The 22,088-nt window shown below is 52.4% G+C and overlaps 1 protein-coding gene across 4 annotated transcripts; it reads right to left on the bottom strand.

The window, feature by feature from the left end:
• Positions 1 to 2,356: 2,356 nt before the first annotated feature.
• LOC133919659 (uncharacterized) lies at positions 2,357 to 7,148 on the bottom strand. 4 transcript variants are annotated; one of them, XM_062364118.1, is made up of 8 exons: positions 6,624 to 7,148; positions 6,390 to 6,513; positions 5,688 to 5,814; positions 4,999 to 5,035; positions 4,661 to 4,901; positions 3,585 to 3,702; positions 3,408 to 3,502; positions 2,357 to 2,957 (listed from the first exon to the last, which is right to left on the bottom strand). In XM_062364118.1, the coding sequence occupies exons 1-6, from the start codon at positions 6,876 to 6,878 to the stop codon at positions 3,614 to 3,616; spliced, it is 873 nt and encodes a 290-aa protein (XP_062220102.1). In that variant the 5' UTR covers positions 6,879 to 7,148; the 3' UTR covers positions 2,357 to 2,957; positions 3,408 to 3,502; positions 3,585 to 3,613. The 4 variants fall into 4 exon arrangements, with proteins under 4 accessions (XP_062220102.1, XP_062220103.1, XP_062220101.1 ...); XM_062364119.1 differs by having other exon boundaries at positions 3,595 to 3,702; XM_062364117.1 differs by having other exon boundaries at positions 3,595 to 3,705; positions 6,624 to 7,145.
• Positions 7,149 to 22,088: the final 14,940 nt, after the last annotated feature.

The following is a 22,088-nucleotide window of genomic DNA, read 5'->3' as shown; positions in this document are numbered from 1 at the left end:
TTTTTCGCTTGCAAATAACATGTCATTAGATTTTTTCAATGGGGGAAATGAATGCCATCAAAATATGGAGCACTACCGGTATCCATCCCAACCCCGAACATCACAACTCATTAGACGGTGAAGCCTAACCGATCAAAATGAAAACACAACTCAAATATCACTTGAATTGGTGTATCCTTATGAAAGGTTTGAGCTCCAGCTCTAATACCAATTGAAAGGATCAGCGACGTCCTAAGAGGGGGATGAATTATGACACTTAAAACTAATCAGCTCCAAAAACTTCACAAGATAAAATTATATGAATTTCTATCTAAATGTACTCTTAGTTTATCTAGTGTTTCTACTCTACCGTTTAAAAGATTTACAACCTATAGCTAATCCTAGCAAACTACTATATGAAGGTTAACATGTAAGGATAGATTGCAAGAAGTAAATACAAAAATGTAAAGATGGTAGAGAGAGCAAACTGGCACAAGAGATTTTTATCCTCTGATATCGATGGTACAAACGCCACCCCTAGTCCATGTTGGAGCAACCACTTAGGCTATAGCTTCCGGATGGCACCCGGTCACGGCCCTTGAGTCACCTAGGACTCAAGTAGGTTGAGCCGCCAAGCCACCAAGACAAGATCTCACCACAAGCCTCTCTTCCGGTCACTTACCGCCGTCTTCACTTTGGAGCTTAAGCCACCAAGGCAAGGGTCTCTGTGTCCCCGTACAAGCATCTTGCCACCGTTTCACACCAAGTCGAAGGGTCTACAAGCTTGAGCAACCAACCCAAGGTACCGACGAGTCACCAAGACTTCAAGGTGTTGGTGTACTACTTGGTATAAGTTAGGATCACTCTTTGATCCAAACACTCTATCTAGGCAGCAACACCTAGTAACAACTCTCTCTAGGCAGTAACACCTAGCAACAACTTTCTTTAGGCCTATTAGCACGAATTACTCCCTACTATTGTGTTTAATTGCCTTAGATGATCACTTTTAATACTTTCGTGGCTTAGATATCTTTTCAAGTGTCTATGAGCTTCTCTGGACTCTAACACACGCAAATGGCTGAGTAGGAGGTATTTATAGCCTCAAATTCATACACTAACCATTGCTCCAATGGTCACAAAAGGTTGTGAATACCGAATGATCCAGCATTAACAACAGTACAAACACCGGACCATCGGATGTGTACAATAGTAGAAAACTAGCCGTTGGAACCACACTCAAACACACCGTGAACACGGGATATTCTAGTGTAACCTTGAACTCCATCACCGAACTATCCAGTGTGTATACTTCAGCCAACCGAACCACTTCTTCTATACTGTTCATTGTCCAGTGTGTAGATCTTCAGGACACTGGACCGTACAACCACGCCAAATAGCTGTTGAGATCTTTTCCTGGAAAATGCTCCAGTGCAATCGTCCGACGTGTATACCTCCCAGCACCGGACCATCCGACGTGTAGATCTTCAGTCTTCAACAATTCTCTAGAGAAATGCTCTGTTGTGTATATCATCTCTGAGCATCAGATAATCCGGTGTGTACAACTCTTCTGGACCAAAATATTCCTCCTGGAAGATACTTCGGCGTGCATATCTTTCTGCGCACTGGACCATCTGGTATATTCAGCTCTATTTTCTGATAATACTCTGGTGTGCACTCGGTACTAACACCTTCTCTCTTAGCCAAAAATACTCCGCTGTATATTACTCTCAGAGCATCAGATTATCCGGTATTAACAACTTTTTCTGAACTCGTCCAATTCAAACTTTCTTGAGTTTAGCTTCGGTGACTTTTTCATGTATTGTATCCATAAGATCTACTAAAATATATACTTGACAAATATATTAGTTTTATTAACTATATTATTATTAATCATCAAAATCAAATACATACCTAAAATGACCATATTCGCTACTCTAACTATAATCAGACCTGACTTGACGTTTGCTATTAATAGTGTATGTGAATTCTATTCACCGATTGATCTCCACTGATCAGCAGTGAAACGAGTACTTCGATACATCAAGAGAACACTTAGTCAAGGACTCAATTCGAAGATCTCCTTCACTCACCGTCCTTGTCTTCTCTAATGTTGATTCGACTTAGTGTCCCGATGGCAGACGTTCAACCAGTGGGATTGCCGTGTTCCTAGGCTGCGACACTGACAAAGGACCATTATTAGAATTTAAGTGTTGATTATGTTCACTGTAACGTTAGCTTAATGTCTTAGTCCAGCAACGGATAGATCGTGTTGATTAGGATGTGCGATCCAGTTCTGAAGGTCGTCCGAAATTGCTGCCGACGGTGAACAGTCAAGGGCGTTGAGTGGTTCCTGTTCTTGTGGATCTGCAGCGGCATGTACTCAAGCACTTACTACATATATTGAATACGATCCCAATTGGATCGTGTGTTCTGTTCTGGCAAACACTAGCTTCTCTATTATTCTTTCAACCATCACCTTGACAACGACTACAACCAGCCAGGTAAACAAGCTGAGGAAGCTCTCAGGGAGGTACCACAGCTAGGTTCCCCACGATTAACTCCAAAGGCTGGTGAAAAGTGCATCACAAGCAGACAACATGAAGATGACTACAGAGCGCAGACTGATACAGGACAGCCTACTTTGGGACATAATACACCACACACTAACTTCATGATGTTTCAGATGGGCAATCATCTGAATGCCATCATCATGATTGATCCTCCTTGGACCAATCAACCTTATAGATGCTGGACTCCATTCCAGCATCCAGTATATCTCCATGAGCCGTCAGATACAGGATCAACAAGGCTGCATCTATCGCTTCATGCTCCATCAATGATAACGATCACGGACACATTGGGACATAGTATTTGAACCAAGCGAAACTGCAAGAGCAACCATTGCTCTTGGGTCACTTGCCCCATCCATCGGGACAACATGATTTCCAGGTACATCTGTTGACCATGATAAGGACAACCTGCTCACAAAGATTATCCATTAGTGATACGTCAAATTGCAGAAATAGAACCAAAGTTTGGAAACAGGATAACAAAAGGAAGACAAAGAACATCATGATACTATATATACAGTTCTGACACAATTCTTCCATTTTAGTGGCAACAGATTCACATAAACAAACTGATTTCTTAAGCTTCAGTTAGATGCATCGAATCATCAAAGGAGGGGAACCTCATCCCACTTTCCATTGAAAAAGGGAAAAAATAGATCTTAAGCAAGACTTAGTGCAACATTTTAGCAGATATTCATAAAGTCATCAAGATGATCAACGAGCATACAAGGAAAACACATGCAAAATAACATCTAAGTGTGGCGCCTGCTATAAAGAACAACTAATAGGGAACTCCGAGATCTGTTTCGAAATTATGTACAGCTGAAGGGCAGTAAACCAGATAGATAAGGTCAGTACCTTATGAATGCAAGGATGATTTCTTGCCAGGCAAGAACGAGTGCTGCAGATAAAGCAACACTGCTCTTTTTAGTCCTGCTGCAATCTAAGGGTACCTGCGAATAACCAAAAACACTAATGTCAGTTGCTGCCAAACACTCAAAAAGCAGAGAAGACAACAATGCATAGAAAGCAAACCTCAAGGTACAAATGTTTGGGTCCACAGTTCAGCTTGCTCTTTGGTCTGAACCACTAGCTTGTGCAAACTGAGGTGAGTGGATTGGAATGACTAGATTTGGATGTGTGGGAACAGGTGCTGCTGCAAAAGCCAATTAATGCGGAATTATTCACAAATGGGGAAAATAAACCATAAAAAATTAGGGAAGACAAATATACAGTTATGTTCATGTAGCATGATAATTCCAGTGTAAAAGAGTATATTCATATATTGATTAGTGGATTATATATAGGGTCTGTTTGGCACAGCTCCAGCTCTAAGATCCATGCTGGATATGAAGTTTGTATGATAAAATGAAGTGGTTTAAACTTTTATTTTAGTCCAAAATAAAAATCAGATAGCTCAACTAAATACCCTCAATCCACCCACAGCTCCAGATCCAAGATTTCTTAGAGCTGGTTTGACCAGCTCCAAGAAATCTCGGATCTGGAGCTGTGCCAATCGGGGCCATAGTTACAAGAATAGAAAAGAAATATTATATGTAGTTACAGAGTCATATAAATATTTCAATTAAGTTAATAAGCGCCACCAACAGATATAGCTAGTCTTAAGTGAAAGAGTTTAAAGAGGTTGACATTTTATGCTGGAGAACCAAATTTATCAAAATAGAGATGCAAAAACAACAAAGATCTTCCCATGCCAAACATTCTTCTATGCTTTCAACTTTTCTGGATGTCATAAATTTAGTTTTAAAACTGCAAAAGAACTGCCAATAACCTCCACATACCACAGAAATACTTGCTGATCATATTTTAATGTAATTAGCCAAACAATAAATTTGTAAACAACCATTAAAAAAAGATTTCTGGAACAAATATCTGACCATAAAATGACACAATGTAGATAAGCATTGCTACCGTATTGGTTTGAACAGAACAGTTATCAAGCTAACTTATGATGCACTGACTGAACAGTGAACATGAGCCTTAAGCAATTTCCAACTTACTGAAAGGCAACAAGTATATTGTGTTTCTTTAGAAGACATAAAGGGTTGCACTAAATAATGGAGCAAGCGAGATGGAGAAGACCACATTACCTACTATAAAGGGAGTCTGAATGGAAGTTCGAAGCGTTGGTGATGCATTGCTAAAGTTTGATCCGGTGAGCTGCACATACTGGTTTCCTGGCACGTTGTAACCATGAACCGACAAATAACCATTGCCTCCACCAGAAATGGATGGATTCAACTGGCCAAATGGTTGGTTAGCGGTATTTGCTGCAGTTGAGACTCCATAAATTGGAAGATATTGCTGACCAACATATGGGTTTAATGGACCCTACAAAGAATACATTTATCAGAATTGGCTGATGGTTTGTAGAACTCTCTTATGCCACACGAGAACATTAAAAGGTAATAATTTTTCACACTTCAACCTGTGGATAGATGTATTCGGTCCCATATGTAGTGCAACTGCAAAAGGAAGAAAATGAACAACTGAATGCACTTCTATACGCTTTCAAACAGTTATATCATGTTCTATGAACACAGATGAATCTGATTATTTTATCATTTTAAAGGGGACACATGATGTGCACATGCTATGCTAAGTAGATGGCATAGTATATACTGTTTACGAAAGTAAGGGCAACCCATGTGAATACATAATGGAAAGACAAAACCTTGGCATGGCAATGTGCGAAAGGCAGAATATATTGCAGTAAACAAATACTGTAATGGAGTTTCCCACATTAATCAGGGAATAAAATAAAAAGTCCATCAGAATTTATGAACAAGTGACCTAAGACAAAACCTCGGCATGGAAACATGCGAATATACCAAAAGAAAGACTATTTTGCACTAAACAAATACTCTACTGGAATTTCCCACATTAATCATAAAAATAAAAAGTTCCACTCAGAAGTTATGAACAAGTGGTCTAAGAACAATTTCGAAGATAACTCATCTAAGAAAAAGTTGGAAGTTCTAATGTGGTGCCTTACATTCCAGTAGTATCAGTGATACATTATCATCCCCTTAGTTGAGCATTTCGTTATGAAGAATTTTACATTGGAAAAGATAACAGAGTAACAAGTGATGAGCCATATGGCATAAATTATCTTACCTGTACTGGGGAGCTGGAAATCCTTGGTAGTACCCTAGTGGAAGTTGTCGGTGCTGGCCATAAGCACCTACGTAAAAGCCCCTTGGACCTGGGACACCAAAGTAGGACCCAGCTGATCTTGGCCGCCCTATATAGAATGCATACTTTCAGAACAAACGTTGAAACACATATAAACATGACTATCACCATATGAGTGACTTTGTGAACTAGTCAAGAGTGCAACCGGAAGCAAATATTTGTACTCACCCATATGCCTCTAAGAATAAGCATGATGTAACTACTAAGTAAAAACATGAAAATCACAGTACACAGGCATCGATCACTTTTTAAAAAAAACAGCGGTAGGAGCTCTGCCATTCCATTAAGCTAGAGAGGAAAGAACATCAATTACAATTCACATATAAGTACTTCTGTTAACCTGAATGTCACTCATTATCGTGTTTATGCTTGATGTTTGATGTGATGGTGGTAACCTAGGTGAGAAGGCTTAGTTCTTTCCCTTCCGCAATAACTTCCTTAATAGATGATTGAATTCCAGAGTAAGCATCATGGTACAACTGATTAGTTCAGTTTGCAAATAATAACAGTATCACACCACGAATACAGTGTACTAACTTGTTGGCATGCAATACTTTCGAATTTTTACACAGTGATTTCAAATGTGCTTACAAGCAGGTGCAAAGCAGTACTAGAGTAGAATACCAAGGGGCACGGGATGCTGAGCACGACCGAGAGACGCCAGATTACAATTGGCTCGCCTGCCGTCGATCACCGGCGTGGGGTCCTCGCATGCCTTCCTTGCCGACTCGGGGTCGCGAAACGTCACCTGGGGAGGAGGAAGAGCAAGTAACTCGTAAACCAATACAACTCCTCACAACCCATCCAGCAAAAACCAACATCCAGAAGCAAAATCAACAGCAAAATCGAGGCACTGACAAATCCGTATCCCTTGGACCGGCCGGAGTGCCGGTCGGTGATGACGACGGCCTCGAGGATGTCCCCGAAACGCTCGTAGAAGCGGCGGAGCCTGTCACTGGTGGTCTCCCAGGCGAGCCCGCCCACGAAGACCTTGGTGTGGGTGGTGTCCCCGAATGGTGAGGGCGAGGTGAGCAGGTGCAGCCCCGAGCTCGAGCTCGACGCCGACGCCGACCCGGACGCCGACCCCGCGAGCTGCTGCTGCGGGAGAGCCATCCGGAGCGGGAGCGGATCGGCGGGCCCTGGGGCGGGAGGATCGGAGGTGATCTTCGCTCGCCGCGACCCCGCCTCCTCCTCCGCCTGGGGCGAGCGGGATTGGGGATTGCGGGGAGAAGCGCGAGCGGAGTGAATCGGGGTGGGAGGGGTACAAGAAAAAGGTCGGGGACGAGGCGGCGACGAGGGGAAAGGGAGTTGTGATTGGGGACCGGGTTTTCGCGTTCCGCTGGCGCGCGCTGCTATGCTACGGGAACCCAGCGCATTTTGGCTGCCGGGACCAGGGATGACTTTTTTTTTTTTTTTTTTTTGCCAGAACTAAGACGTGATCTTTCAAGCGGAAGTCGCGGTAGTTGCAAAATGGAGTCCAGTGGTGGTTTCAACAGGTTAAACTTGAATTTGAATTTAAATCAATGTGCATACATAAAATGTGTGCGGGTTCAGTGTAGTGATTCAAGCAATTATTATGTAGTTATATTTGTATCTCCGAATAATAGTGCCAGTTGCTTTGCTAAATCATGTCTAAAAGTCAATTCAAAAGACCATTGCTCCGACACACTATTCATAACACACTCTTCGAAACATTTTTTTTACCAGCCATTCTCAGAGTGAGAGAGAAGGGGAAAATATGGGCCTAATATAGTTAGGTGCGTTATAGATGAACTGTAAGCACGTTAAGAAAGTGATAAACTCTTGTATAAAAGGTAATCAAGAGGTGAAGAATCACATTTATATCCCTAGAAAACTATAGAAAAAGATAGCTGCTCAAAGAAAAACTTGCTAACGCAGGAGAGCTAATTAGCCCTCTTGTCTGGCCAAGAAAAATACTTGACAAGCGGAGCTAGTTTGCTAATGGAAGCTAGTTTTTCTGTCTCCTACCATTTATTGAAAAACCTCTGTAACCAGTGTAGTTTAAGGATCTCTTAATAAAACGATCACATAAAAGAGATATAATATAGAGGAAATTTTTTCTCTTTATTCATCTGTGTTTACAATGAGGGATTCTATCCCATATATATAATATCAAAAACCTCTAAGAGATATAATCGAATCTTTCAAGAAATCAAAACTGGTTCACATTGAGTTGTAAAACTCTAGGTTTTCTAACACTCCTCTTTGAGCACTTCTCGTAAAATATATATATCTCATCAAAACTCCCCAAAAGCCCAATGAGAAAAATTGGGAGAAATAGTATATAGTTTACGATATGATCACACGAATTGCCCCATTAAAAAACCTTATTATGAGAAATTTTAGGAAAACATATTTAAAGGAAAAAGAGTACAATTCATCCAAATACTTCACATAATCTTCATGATTAACTTTAGGTACTTAATTTTTTTAATTAAGGTTTAATTCTTCGTATCAGTACTATATAAAAATTCTCCCCCTGAAATGTACAACTCTTTAAACCTTATCATCCTATTACCAAGGACACATCTTTCAAAACTAAATGCAAGGGGCAAACTTAGTGAATAAATTTACAGGAGAATTTACATGATTTGGTATGAATTACCTTTATTTTATTCATTTTATGCAATACATTAGCATAAAATAACTGGGGTTAAAATATTTCGTTAAGTTGCTTTTTACATATCCCAATTGCACTTGTGCAACATATACAACATTATCTTCCTAGAGAATGGTGGAGGTGTTAGTAGTGTTCAAACTACATGACTACTGGATATGATTGATCACTCTTCTAAGCTATGCGTATTTCCGTACGACATCATATAAAACTATTATTTTCGAGTAGTTTATCGAAATAGATACAAGACTTTGATTTTATGATTTCCAGGATATTACAGTTACACCACATAGGAAAACATAGCCAATATGTGATTTTGTTGTATACGAGTCTGACAGGTACCCATCATTTGCGTAAGGTCCTGATTCTTTCGGTAGCATAGACCTTGATCATTGTTACCTTACAAGTAATGCAGAATATACTTCAATCCCTTCTAATACCTTTTAGTGGGCTTTGCACTGCATCATACAAGTAGATTTTTTGCAAATGCTATATCTGGCCTAATGCAATTAGCCAGATACATAAATGCACCTATTGCACTTAAGTATAGGAATTTTGGTCCCAATACTTCATCCCCCTCTTCTTTAGGTCTATAGAGATCTTAATCTGCTTGCAATGACCTTCCGACCATGATGAACCAAACCGCTCTAACACCTTTTAAGTGTAGTGTGACTGATGTACAAAAATTTCATCTGCGATATGTTGTAGCTACATGCCTAAGCAAAAATTGGTTTTGCCCAAATCTTTAATTTCAAATTTAGACTTCAAGTACAAGCTTGCTTCCTCAATTTTTTTTTGTACCGATGATATTCAGATCATCTTCATATGCAAAAATCCATTCTAGGACCTGACTGTTTCAACCTATATAGTGATTTCTTCAATTATACATTATAAATATGTCTATTTCTTCTATCCTGATTCAATAATAGTATTCCTTCAAGTACCTTCATATAAATGTTTGAATCAAAGCTCCCATAAAGATATGCTGTCACAACATCCATCAATTTCATTTTCATCCCTATATTGACTGCCATTGAGATTAAATATCTAAAGGCAATACCACCCATCACCGAGAAATAGGTTTCTTCATAATCAACACATGGTCGTTGAGTAAAACCATATGCCACTAATCGTGCTTTGTACACCACAATTGCATTCCTTTCGTTCCTCTTACGAACAAAAACCCACTTATATCATACTGGTTTGATGTGGGGAGGTGTGCGGTATACTGGTCCAAAAACCTCTCTTTTGTTCAGGAACAACAGTTCAACTGTTATTGCCTTATGTCAGTCTTCTCAATCTAACCTCATTCTACATTCAGTGAGCGATGCAGGCTCAAGGTCATAATCTATAGTTGTGGCAATTTTATTTAAGAAGTTGTCGGAGGATGAACTCCTGTCGCAGGGATCCCGAGAGACCCCTTTTTAGAGATTCGGCCGGGGGGATGATCTTGAATGAGTTCGTCGAAAAAATAAATGGAACTGGAAATAAATGCAACGGCCGGTGGTGGGGGATGATCGACCTAGTGCAAAAAGAAATAAATGCACCGGAGTTTAGACAGGTTCGGGCCGCACGGGGGCGTAATACCCTACTCCTGTGTGGATGCAATATCCTTCCCCGAAGGGGATCCCTCAGGGATATGTCTGGTTACAAGAATATATTGTCTAACTGAGAGCTTGAGGCTCCCTTGTTCTAGCTCTGCTCAAGCTTGCTTGTGGTGTTCTTCGGATGATGTCTTGATCTTCTCGATCTGTCTTCGGATGTTTTCTCGTGTGTTCAGGTCTACCTTCGATGATGTTTTTTCGATCGTCTTCTTCTTTCTGTATGCCCATCCTTTTATGCACTCGCTGGCCACGACATACCCCGAACGGGAAAGAGGAGGCACAAGTTCCGAGACGCCACGACTGAGAAAGGCGTCATCATTCCCTCTGGGCGAAGTGACAGGGGCGGTGGAAAAACGCGGCGCGTCGCCCGATCGCCCGCCGCTGTGGACGCCCCAGCGGCGGGCGCCGTTGAGAGGGCTCACCGAGCAGCCACAGAGGCATCCGGCGCGCCCACCCTGTCTTGTTCTTCTGCCACGGCAGGGTGGCAGGCGGAACGCCTTGATCCCGGTAATGTTATCCCGAGACACACCGGATGATACGGGACGGGACCCGTGCAATTAATAGCCCCACGCCGCCCTGCCAAAGCATGGCAGGGACTGACACTTCGGCGGGAGCAGTTGGATGTGTCAGACCACGCACGCTCATTAAATGTGGCTTCGGCCTCTGACAGACGGACACCTCATCGGTGGGCCCCTCGGGAGCCTTACTGGGTCATCGAGGCACCGAGTGCTCGGGGGTACTGTTTACCTCCCCGAGCACTTTCGCACGATCCTTCGGGGAACCGAGTGCTCGGGGCTGCCACGTGCAACCCCGAGCACTCTCGCCCGAGCACTCTCGCACGAACCTTCGGGGAACCGAGTGCTCGGGGGCTGCCACGTGCAACCCCGAGCACTCTCTCCCGAACACTTTAGCTCTTCTGGTCATCGGGGAACTAGGGTGCTCGGGAATGACCTGGCACCGGCCCGAGCACTTTTCATCCCGGTACTTAAACTCCGTGGATCATCGGGGAACTGGGGTGCTCGGGGACCAGAGGTTGTGGCCCCGAGCACCTCGCAGGATGGTGACACGTGGTGGACGGCGGGCCTGGCCTCGGGTACTCAGGGACCCCCGATTCCTGATACACCGATAGTAGCCCCCAGGCCCATTGGCAGGTGATGGCACGGAGACTGCGGATGGGCCCTTCGTCGCGGACGAGGCCGAGGCTGGCGTGGACGCCACATGGCAGGCTTGCAAGAGGTGGCCCTTTAGACCCGGGCCTCTGGTACGGCCCAACGGGGAGACGAGCGGACGCGTGCCCACACTACTTCCGAAGGGCATGACAATGGTACGGGCGGCACGCGCGGCTGCCGCGCAGATCAAGGAAAATACGCCTGGCAGCCGCTGACGCCGCACGATCGGCGGGAGATTCGCCTGGCAGTTGCGTTGACCGAGGAGGCCGTCCCGCCGAGCGAACCGTTGGCCGGCAATGTTTGAACTCTGAAATATAAAAGGGGGAGGGGATCGATCCGCCCCCCCCCCCCTTTACACCTTCTTGCAATCTTGCCCTTGTTTCCTTCGTGCTCCGAAGCCCTTAGAAACCTTTCAGGCGATCGGAGCGCTTCTCCTCCTTTCTCTCCACCACCAGAACACCTCCGCTCCCATCGAGATGCCGAGAGTCGGAGGAGGCCATCGTGACAGAACTCCGGACGGCATGCTGCCGGAGTCTCGCCTGAAGAATGAGGAGGCGGCGGATAAAATCAGGAAGCTTCTGGTCCCCGAGGGGCAGGAATGAGCCTCGGTGGTGACTCCGCTGAACTTTCCGCCGGCGACGACTGTTCCTGGGCGCACCGTCTTGTTTACGTCCTTCGTGGCGGCAGGGCTGGTGCCGCCGTTCTCGACGTTCTTCCTCCAGGTCCTCGACACCTACGACATCCAGCTGCTGCACCTGAGCCCTAACTCCGTCGTGGTGCTAGCGGTGTTCGCACACCTGTGTGAGATGTTCGTGGGAGTGGTGCCTTCGGTGATGCTGCTCCGACATTTCTTCATCCTGCGGTCGGTCGGGAAGAAGAGGGGGTACAACACGGCGGATGTCGCGGGGTGCTGCAATCTTCGGTTACGAGATGGCTTGGGGGAGCAGTACATCCCCCAGGTGCTGCGCAGTAAATGGGAGGAGTGGCGACGGGACTGGTTCTTCGTCGACGTCGACCCCCATGAAGTGGCGGCGGAGCCACAGAAGTCGACGTGGGAGGCGTCGCCGCCGGAGGACGCGAGGTTGGAGCCGGTGCTCGAGCGCATAAGATTCCTGCGTGACTCCGGGCTGACCTCGGTAATGGTGGTGGCGGACTTCTTGCGCCGCAGCCTGGCGCCCCTGCAGGAACGGCCCCGGCCGTGCTGGTTCTACACCGGGCCTGAAGACATCGCCCGAACTCAAATCGGCGCAAGCTAGGACCTGGGCCCAACGGAGCTGAAGGGCATGACCCGGGTGATAACCGGAGTGGAAGACATGAACCGGGCGGAGCTCCTGTGGCCGAAGATGGCGCTCTGCGCCAACCCCGAGCGCGCGGCGATCCTGGCGAAGCTGCCGGAGTTTGATGCCCAGGGGCTCATGGACCTGCCGAGGAGCCGGAGCCCCGAGGCCCCCGAACTCCCTGGGTTGGATGAGTTGGCCAACGAGGAGGCCATGTCCAGCCCGGCGTGGGCTTGTGGCAGGGCCGCTGTGGGCAGCAGCCACCGCACCAGAGAAGAGGGCACCGCCGACATTGTAGTGGTGGTGGCGTCGGGGGATTGGGGGAAGCGCCCCCGAGTCTACATCCCGGTGCCGGATTCCCCACCGTCGCCATCGGCAGCGGCGACGTTCCCGGTCCTGGAGCCACGACTTATGAGGATGGGGCCTGGCCCGGCGCCTGAGAGCCGCGCGGCGTCCCCGCCGAGCCCCCAGCGGAAGAGGAGACGGGAGGATTCCGGGCCGGCGCCGTCGGACCCGGACTTCAGGCTCCCGGCGGCCAAATGGCAGTACCGGGGGATGACAACCGAGTAAGTTTCATTCTTCGCTCTTTCTTGGGCGCTCTTTGCCCGAACTGAGCTTTGATTGTAATCTTCGCCTATCTCCTGCAGGCCGCCCGCAGGCGCCATCGCAATTGAAGGAGCGCGGGCGCCGGGGCCAGAGCCAAGCCCGCCGGCCGCGTCAAGGCAGGCAGATGCAGCGACGGCGGGGGCACCAGCAGACGCGGCGGCCAAGGGGAGGACAGCGGAAGCGGCGGCCGAGGGGAGGACGGAGCAGTCGCCCGAGCCCTCGGCGCCGGTGGAACCTACCCCGGGCATGCAGAGCCCAGGGCGGATGGTGGCGGAAACAGCGGCCTTGCCGGGGCCGGCGGTCGCGGCGGCCGAGGCGGGAATGGGGTCGTCGCCCGAGCCTTCGGCGCCGGTGGAACCTACCCCGGGCAGGCAGAGCCCGGGGCGGATGGTCGTGTGGTGTCCCTTGGGGACCTCGGACCCCCCGGAGACGGATCGCGGGGAGGCCGGGGCCCGGCCGGCCTGCCGACCACTTCCTGGCCACGATCGAGGGGTCCAGGTGGCGGTCGGACGGCTGGGCGCGGCAGTGAACGCGAAGGAGGAGCAGCTCGAAGCGGAGCACGCCCGGCTGATTTTGGAGAGGGCACAGCTTGCGAGCGCCCAGGAAGAGGCCCGCGCGGCGGCTGCGCGGGAGCAGAAACTCCTGGAAGATACCCGCGCGGAGGTCGCGCGGGAACGGGAGATTTTGAAGGCCACCCGCGCCGAAACTGCGCGGGAGCGAGAAGACGCCGCCCGCCTGGTTGAGGCGTCGCGGCAGCAGGCTGCCGAAGCCCTTGCCAAGGCGGGGCAGGCGCAGGAGAGGGAGGCAGCGGCCTTGGCCCGCGAGAAGGCGGCGGAGGTGCTCCTGGCCGAGCTGACCCGCCGAGAGGGCGAGGCCGATCAGACGCGCGCCGACCTCCAGCATTGGGAAGATGACCTCCGGAAGATCAGAGAAGATATCCGCCGGTGGGAGGAGGACATCTCCCTTCGGGAGGTGGACAATGAGATCACGGCGGCAGATCTAGGCGCCCGGGAGGACTCGCTGGCCCACCAAGAGGACATGCTGGCCCGTCGGGAGGGGGAGCTAACCCGCCGAGAGGGGGAGGCTGCCGCGGCGGTAGCGGCCATCGCCACCAGGGAGGAGGAGAACGCAAAACACGAGGCAGAGCTAACCGCCCGTGAGCGCGCCTTGTCCGAACTGGTGGCGCAGACAAAGCAAGCCGCTGGCTCCGCAACCGACGGCGGTTCTTCTGGCCCGGCCGAGGGCCAGGGACTCGAGGCACAGCTGCGGGCTGCAAAGGAGAAGCTCGAGACTGCCTTCGTCTCGCGGGTCAACCTGCAGCACATGTTGGAGGACATACTTCGGCGGATGCGGCGGGCCGTGGAGAAGGCCGGTCTCGGGCGACTCGTGGAGGACAAGAAGAGTGATAGCCCCGCACGACAAAGTCCTAGGGCTTCAGCAGGTCTAGGAGCGCCTCGAGGCGCTGCCCTGGGCCGTCCAGGAACTCGCCGCCCGGGAAGGACGCGGCTTGGCCCACGCGGTGGCCGAGCACATCCTGGCCTGCTACCGAAGCAGAGACCCGAACTTCCCGCTGGAGCCGGCGCGGGAAGGAGTGGTTGAAGCCGAGGGAGAGGCCGCCCGGGAGGCGGTTCGAAGTACCGCTGCAGAAGTGGCGGCCGGCTTTAGGCGGGAAGCGCCGCCGCCGCCAGCCCCGGGGATGACCCAGACGACTCGGACGCCGACTCTGCCGCCGACTAGGCTTTTTGTAGTAGTTTCCTTTTCTTTTGTTGTTTTCTTGCATGGATGTAAATATGGGAGTGATCCCTAAGAAATGCTTGTATTTTCCTTGTGAATATAATGGCAGGTTTTCTTTGGGTTCGCAACTCCAGTGTTCTTGAGTACTTAGTGTTCCTTCCGATGTTTTGCCTTGAAGCCCCGGGGAGTACTCAGTCGGACCGTTCCTGACCTTTCCGTCCCCGAGAACGAAGTTGTCCCGATCGTCGTTCTTGGCGCGTTCAGCCCCCGAGCCCTCGCGAGTCCGCATCGTCTAAGTCAAAAGACAAAGACACAAACTTCCTTGCTCGGGAGATGGATCGATCCAGCACGAAACACGCCATGACCGGTGAATACTTTTTCACCTCGCGACCACTCAGTCAGTAGACCGGAGACGCGCGCAGGCGGAAATGTGACCAAGAGTCCCCGTGGTTCGGTGGTGCCCGGGCTTAAGATGGACCGAACCGAGCACTGACAGCCCGCCCCTAAGGCCTAGGCTCCGGACTACTCGAGGGGCTCGAGTGATAGGATTACCCAGGGCACCCAGGGACTCGGTAGTGCTCGGGGTCCTTAAAAGCGGACCGAACACCACGACCACCACGAAGGGCTTCGGACGGACATTACCGTACGCGTGGTACACCTTTCTACGAACCGCTCTGTCGTTCCAGGAAAAAGTAGATGCACGGTAGGGTTTTGTGCGCGAGGAGATCATCTCGTCGAGCAGATTAAAATGCGAGGGCCCCCGAGGACGACTCAGGAACATAATATTATTGAACGCAAATTTGTTTGAATTTAACCACTCACCGGACAGCTGTCGGCCTTCCGGCCAACTGATCCAGGAGGAGCATGCGCTTCCGAGCTCGGGGTGCCCGGGGACTTGGTTCCTTCAGCTGGAGTGTCCGAGCGTCAAGGGGTACATGAGGATCCCGGGGTCGGGTGATCTCGACCACTTATGCCTAAGCGGTAGGACCACCCGAGGACCCTTGGGGCCGATCAGCGACCTGGGCATCGAGGCCCTCGTGGTCGAGCTACTCTTGATTGTCGGCCTGTGACTAGTGCGCTCTGTCAGTGCGGTACTTGTTATAGACTGCTCTTGTTTCCGACCCGAGACCTCTTGAATGCCCAAACCGGCGGACGAGAGCAGAGAGAGGCATAACCCAGAGGTCCTATGGTCCGGTGGCGCTCGGGTATGACAGACCAGACCGAGCACCGACAGCACGTCCCGGGGGCCTGGGCTTCGGACTACTCGAGCAGCTCGAGCGATAGGATTACCCAGAGCACCCCGGAACTCGGTAGTGCCCGGGAGTCTGCCACGACACCGAACACCACAGCCTACCATGTCGGACGTAAGTCAGCGGCAACTGCCCGCGTACATACCGATTGGGATTCTTTTATCAGCGGGGAAAATGAGAGAGCGAACTTTTTTCTCGCACAATCGAGCATCTCACCAGACAGATTAAACATACGGAATCCAGGAAAAAGAAATTGACATACGACTGAATATTGAGATATTGAATTTACAAATTTTACAAGTTTGGGTGACTTACCCAATGTGTGGTAGCCCCCGGTCAACTTGGGCGGGGGGTAGCCCCCGGCCTGGTTGACCTGCGGCGCGAGCACGACCGTCTACGGGTAGAACCTGCGCAGGTGCTCGATGTTCCACGGGTTCGGGAGCGACTGCCCATCCTCTGCCGCCAACCTGAAAGAACTTTCTCGCGGGACCCCGATCACGATGAAGGGACCTTCCCACATGGGGGACAGCTTATTCTTTCCTTCGCGCGACTGGACGCGTCGGAGAACTAGGTCCCCCACCTCGAGAGACCGGGCCTGGACATGGTGCAGATGGTATCGCCGCAGACTCTGCTGGTACCGAGCCGCCCGGACGGCGGCACGCCACCGGCGCTCTTCCAGGTAGTCAACGTCGTCGCGCCTTTGCTGCTCCTGCTCGCCCTCAGAATATGCATGCACCCGAGGGGAGCCTAAAGTGAGCTCGGAGGGGAGGACCGCCTCAGCACCGTAGACGAGGAAGAAAGGAGTCTCCCCGGTGGCGCGGCTTGGCGTGGTCCGATTAGCCCATAGCACGGCGGGCAGCTCGTCCACCCATCCCTTCCCGTGCTTGGCGAGCACGTTATAGGTCCGGGTTTTGAGGCCCTTCAGTATCTCCGCGTTGGCGCGCTCGACTTGCCCGTTACTTCGAGGATGAGTGACGGAGGCGAAGCAAAGCTTGATGCCGAGGTCTTCGCAGTAGTCCCCGAACAGGGCACTTGTGAACTGGGTGCCGTTGTCGGTGATGATCCGGTTCGGGACGCCAAAGCGACTGGTGATGCCGCGGATAAATTGGAGCGCTGTATTTTTGGTCACCTTGAGGACTGGGACCGCCTCCGGCCACTTGGTGAACTTGTCGATGGCGACGTAGAGGTACGCATAGCCCCCGATTGCTCGGGGGATTGGACCCAGAATGTCCAACCCCCAGACCGCGAAAGGCCATGACAGGGGGATGGTGTGAAGAGCCTGAGCTAGCTGGTGAATCTGCTTTGCGTGGAACTGGCACGCCCTGCAGCGCCGAACCAGCTCGGAAGCATCCTGGAGAGCTGTAGGCCAGTAGAAACCTTGCCGGAAGGCCTTCCCTACCAGCGTGCGGAACGATGAATGGCCACCGCACTCGCCCTCGTGGATCTCAGCGAGAAGATCGCCACCTTCTGCCCGGGAGATGCATTTCAGGAGGACACCTCCTGCGCTACGCCGGTAGAGATCCCCATCTACTATGGCATAGCGTCTGGACTGCCGAACAACTCTTTCGGCAGGCATCTCATCCCCGGGAAGGAACTTTTCCTTCAAGTACCCTCGGATGTCAGACATCCACGAGGCATCTTGAGAATATTCAGTGAGTGCAGCGGATCTTCTCTGGATTCGCCTCGATTCCTCGGCCAGAAACCAAGAAACCGAGGAGCTTGCCCGCCGGCACCCCGAAGACGCACTTCTCGGGGTTGAGCTTGAGGCGGGTGGTGCGGAGACTGTTGAAAGTCTCGGCAAGGTCCTCGAGCAGGGTGGCGCGATCTCGGGTTTTGACCACGAGATCGTCGATGTAAGCCTCGACGTTACGGCCAACCTGTGAATCAAGGGTAATGCGAATGGCGCGCTGGAAAGAGGATCCAGCGTTGCGCAAACCAAAAGGCATTGACATATAACAGTAAGTCCCCACCGGAGTGGTAAAAGCAGTTTTTTCCTCGTCCCCTACGGCCATGCGGATCTGGTGGTACCCAGAGTTTGCATCTAAAAAGCATAAAAGATCACATCCCGCAGTTGCATCTACAATTTGATCAATGCGAGGTAAGGGAAAGGGATCTTTAGGGCAAGCCTTGTTTAGGTCGGTGTAGTCCACACACATGCGGAGCTTGCCGTTGGCCTTCGGGACGATGACTGGATTTGCCAGCCAGTCGGGATGGAGGACCTCTTGGATAAATCCGGCGTCAAGGAGCTTGCTGACCTGCTCTCGGATAAACTCCTGGCGCCCAGGCGCCTGCCGCCGGACCTTCTGCTTCACCGGGCGGGCGTCCGGGCGCACCGCCAAGTGATGCTCGATCACCTCCCTAGGGATCCCGAGCATGTCAGATGGTTGCCAGGCAAACACGTCTGCGTTAGCCCGGAGGAAGGTGACGAGCGCGCTTTCCTATTTGCTGCCCAGGTCACCGCCGATCCGGACGACCTGGGTAGCGCCTTAGCCCACCACGACCTCCTTCGTTGGAATAGAGGCGTCGGCGGCGAGTCGGGGTTTGGATGAAGAGGTTCCCGGGCCCCCTGTGCAGCCTTCGACCTCGGCCCGCGCTGAAACTAGAGCCATGTACGACTGCTCGGCGCAGGAGACGACGTCGCCGGAGTCGGCGATCACGGAGATGGGGCCCGCTGGGCCCGGCATCTTAACCGTGAGATACGCATAATGGACGGCCATCATGAACTTAGCGAGCGCCGGACGCCCGAGGATGGCGTTGTAGGGGAGGGGGAGCTCCGCGACGTCGAAGAGGACGCTCTTCGTGCGGAAGTTGTCCCGACTCCCAAAGGTCACGGGTAGCTCGACCTGCCCGAGGGGCAGGGAGTGCCCGGGGGTCACTCCGCAGAAGGGGAGCGATGGCCTTAGGCGCCTGGAGGACACCTGTAGCTTCTCAAAAGCCTCCTTGGAGAGAAGGTTGAGGCCTGCACCACCGTCGATCAGCACTCTGCCGACCTTGACATTGCAGACAGTGGGGGACACCACCAGGGGTAGTCGCCCCACGGCTGCAGTACTCGCGGGGTGATCGGCCATGCTGAACGTGATCGGGGCGTCCGACCACCTCAAGGGCCTGGCGACCTCCTCGTTCGGGGCTGCCGAGCACACCTCGCGCCGCATGACCTTGATGCCACTATGCGAGGAAGGTGTGTAGGCGCCTCTGTCGATGAAGGCGACGGCATGCTCGGGCTCCTGAAAGCCGAGCTCGGCGTTGTCGGGGGCGGCCTCAGCGTCGCCTCCCCCGCGGGACTCGTCGCGCTCCCTCTAGCGCTGCTCGACGAGGCCTTTGACCGTACGACACTCCATGAGATCGTGCCATCTGGTCTGGTGTATGGGGCACCATTTGCCTGGCTCGGGCCCCGCGGGAGCGGAAACCCTCTCTGGAGCAGGAGCCCGGTCGGGGGCCGGGGCTCTTGCGGGAGCCGGTGCCCTAGCTGGTGCTGGGGCCCTTGCGGGCGCCGGGGCCCGAGGAGGGGCCCTGGCAGAGGCCCTTGCGGGGGCGGGCCGTCTGTCGGCGGCCGCCCGACGCTCTTGCCGGTGGTCAGGCTCTTGGGCCGGCCTATGGGCGGGGCCCTGGGCCGGCTCGACAGGAGCGGCCTCGCGCTTCCTTCTCTTCTTCTTTTCCCGCTTGTCGAAACGGGAAGAACTTGGCTGGTCGGCGGTGGGGCGGGGAGCATGCCACGCCCTGGCCTCCGCAGCCTTGGCGCACTTATCGGCCAGTGCGAAGAGCTCCGAAGTGGTTTCGATCTCGTGCGTACCTAGCTTTTCGAGCATCCGCTCGTCGCGGACGCCCTGCCGGAAAGAGACGATAACAGCGTGGGGGGCCACCCACGGGATGGTGTTGCGGACCTGGCTGAAGCGCTGGATAAAGCACCGCAGCGTCTCCCCCTCCTGTTGCTTGACGGCATGGAGGTCGCACTCCAAGCCAGGGCGCGTGAATGTGCCCTGAAAGTTGGCCACAAACTGGTGGCAGAGGTCATCCTAGGAGCTAATAGACCGTGGGGGTAAGTTCATGAGCCAAGAACGGGCAGAGCCCCTCAAGGAAACATGAAAATAATTTGCCATCACCTTTTCGCTGCCTCCGACCGCTTGAACGGCCGTAGTGTAGATCTGGAGGAACTCGACGGGGTCGATGGACCCGTCGTACTTCTCCGGCAGCTCGGGGCGGAACTTGGAGGGCCACTTGACCCGACGGAGCTCAGTGGTAAAGGCACGGCAGCTGGTACCGTACCCCGCGGCGCGGGCGGGAGTCCTTGGTGGTGAATGCCGGCGAGCCGGGGATTCCCGGTGACCGTGGGCCGGGAAAGAGGAATTCTGATCCTCTGCCTCGGCCTCCTGCCGGGTTTCCCGCTGGCGCTCGAGAGTGACGCGGGCATCCTCGTGGCCCCTCCGCTCGTTGAGACGCAAGCGGAGGTCCCGGGCTTCGGACACGACCAGGGGGGCGGCGCTCTGCCTGGAGGCCCCCGGGCCCATGCGGATGTTCCCCGTTGATGAGCCAGTTCTGGCAGCGCCACACTGGGTGGTGGTGCGAGAACTCCCGGCCAGCACCTGGCGACAAGCAGTGCCGACCAGGGCGACGACATCTTGGATCCACCGGCCTTCCGGAGTATTCGGCGTTGCCTGGACCAGCGGGTGTCTGAGGAGAGCATGCGCCGCAAGCAGCGCGATTCCCGGGCTGGCCTCGCTAAAGGCGAGTCTACGCCGAAGTGGCACTCGGCGCTGTCCAGAGGCGGACCTGGCGGCCGGGGTTTTGACCACCTGCTGGGGGTTGGAGGGTGCATCGGCGGCAGCGGCGGTGGCGGCCTTGCTGGGCCCAGTGCCTTGGTCCCCCTGGGAGGGAAAAACCGTGCACGCAGACAGTGGCTGCTGCTAGAACGCAACAGCGACTGGGGCCTCCTGGACGTCGGGCAGCACTCCGTCACTGGAAGTGGAGCCGGAACGCTGGAGACGGTGCCCACCGGCCATTTTTTCCTGTGAAGAAAACAAAGAACAGATTCAGGGATGTTCCCCCCTACCTGGCGCGCCAGCTGTCGGAGGATGAACTCCTGTCGCAGGGATCCCGAGAGACCCCTTTTTAGAGATTCGGCTAGGGGGATGATCCTGAATGAGTTCGTCGGAAAAATAAATGGAACTGGAAATAAATGCAACGGCCGGTGGTGGGGGATGATCGACCTAGTGCAAAAAGAAATAAATGCACCGGAGTTTAGACAGGTTCGGGCCGCACGGGGGCGTAATACCCTACTCCTGTGTGGATGCAATATCCTTCCCCGAAGGGGATCCCTCAGGGATATGTCTGGTTACAAGAATATATTGTCTAACTGAGAGCTTGAGGCTCCCTTGTTCTAGCTCTGCTCAAGCTTGCTTGTGGTGTTCTTCGGATGATGTCTTGATCGTCTCGATCTGTCTTCGGATGTTTTCTCGTGTGTTCAGGTCTACCTTTGATGATGTTTTTTCGATCGTCTTCTTCTTTCTGTATGCCCATCCTTTTATGCACTCGCCGGCCACAACATACCCCGAACGGGAAAGAGGAGGCACAAGTTCCGAGACGCCACGACTGAGAAAGGCGTCATCATTCCCTCTGGGCGAAGTGACAGGGGCGGTGGAAAAACGCGATGCGTCGCCCGATCACCCGCCGCTGTGGACACCCCAGCGGCGGGCGCCGTTGAGAGGGCCCACCGAGCAGCCACAGAGGCATCCGGCGCGCCCACCCTGTCTTGTTCTTCTGCCACGGCAGGGTGGCAGGTGGAACGTCTTGATCCCGGCAACGTTATTCCGAGACATACCGGATGATACGGGACGGGACCCGTGCAATTAATAGCCCCACGCCCCCTGCCAAAGCATGGCAGGGACTGACACTTCGGCGGGAGCAGTTGGATGTGTCAGACCATGCACGCTCATTAAATGCGGCTTCGGCCTCTGAGAGACGGACACCTCATCGGTGGGCCCCTCGGGAGCCTTACTGGGTCGTCGGGGCACCGAGTGCTCGGGGGTACTGTTTACCTCCCCGAGCACT

The sequence above is a fragment of the Phragmites australis genome, chromosome 5, assembly GCF_958298935.1.
Source record: "Phragmites australis chromosome 5, lpPhrAust1.1, whole genome shotgun sequence".
Taxonomy (NCBI): domain Eukaryota; kingdom Viridiplantae; phylum Streptophyta; class Magnoliopsida; order Poales; family Poaceae; genus Phragmites; species Phragmites australis.
Note: the sequence above shows the minus strand (reverse complement) of the source record. Positions and strands in the feature narration are given on the sequence as shown.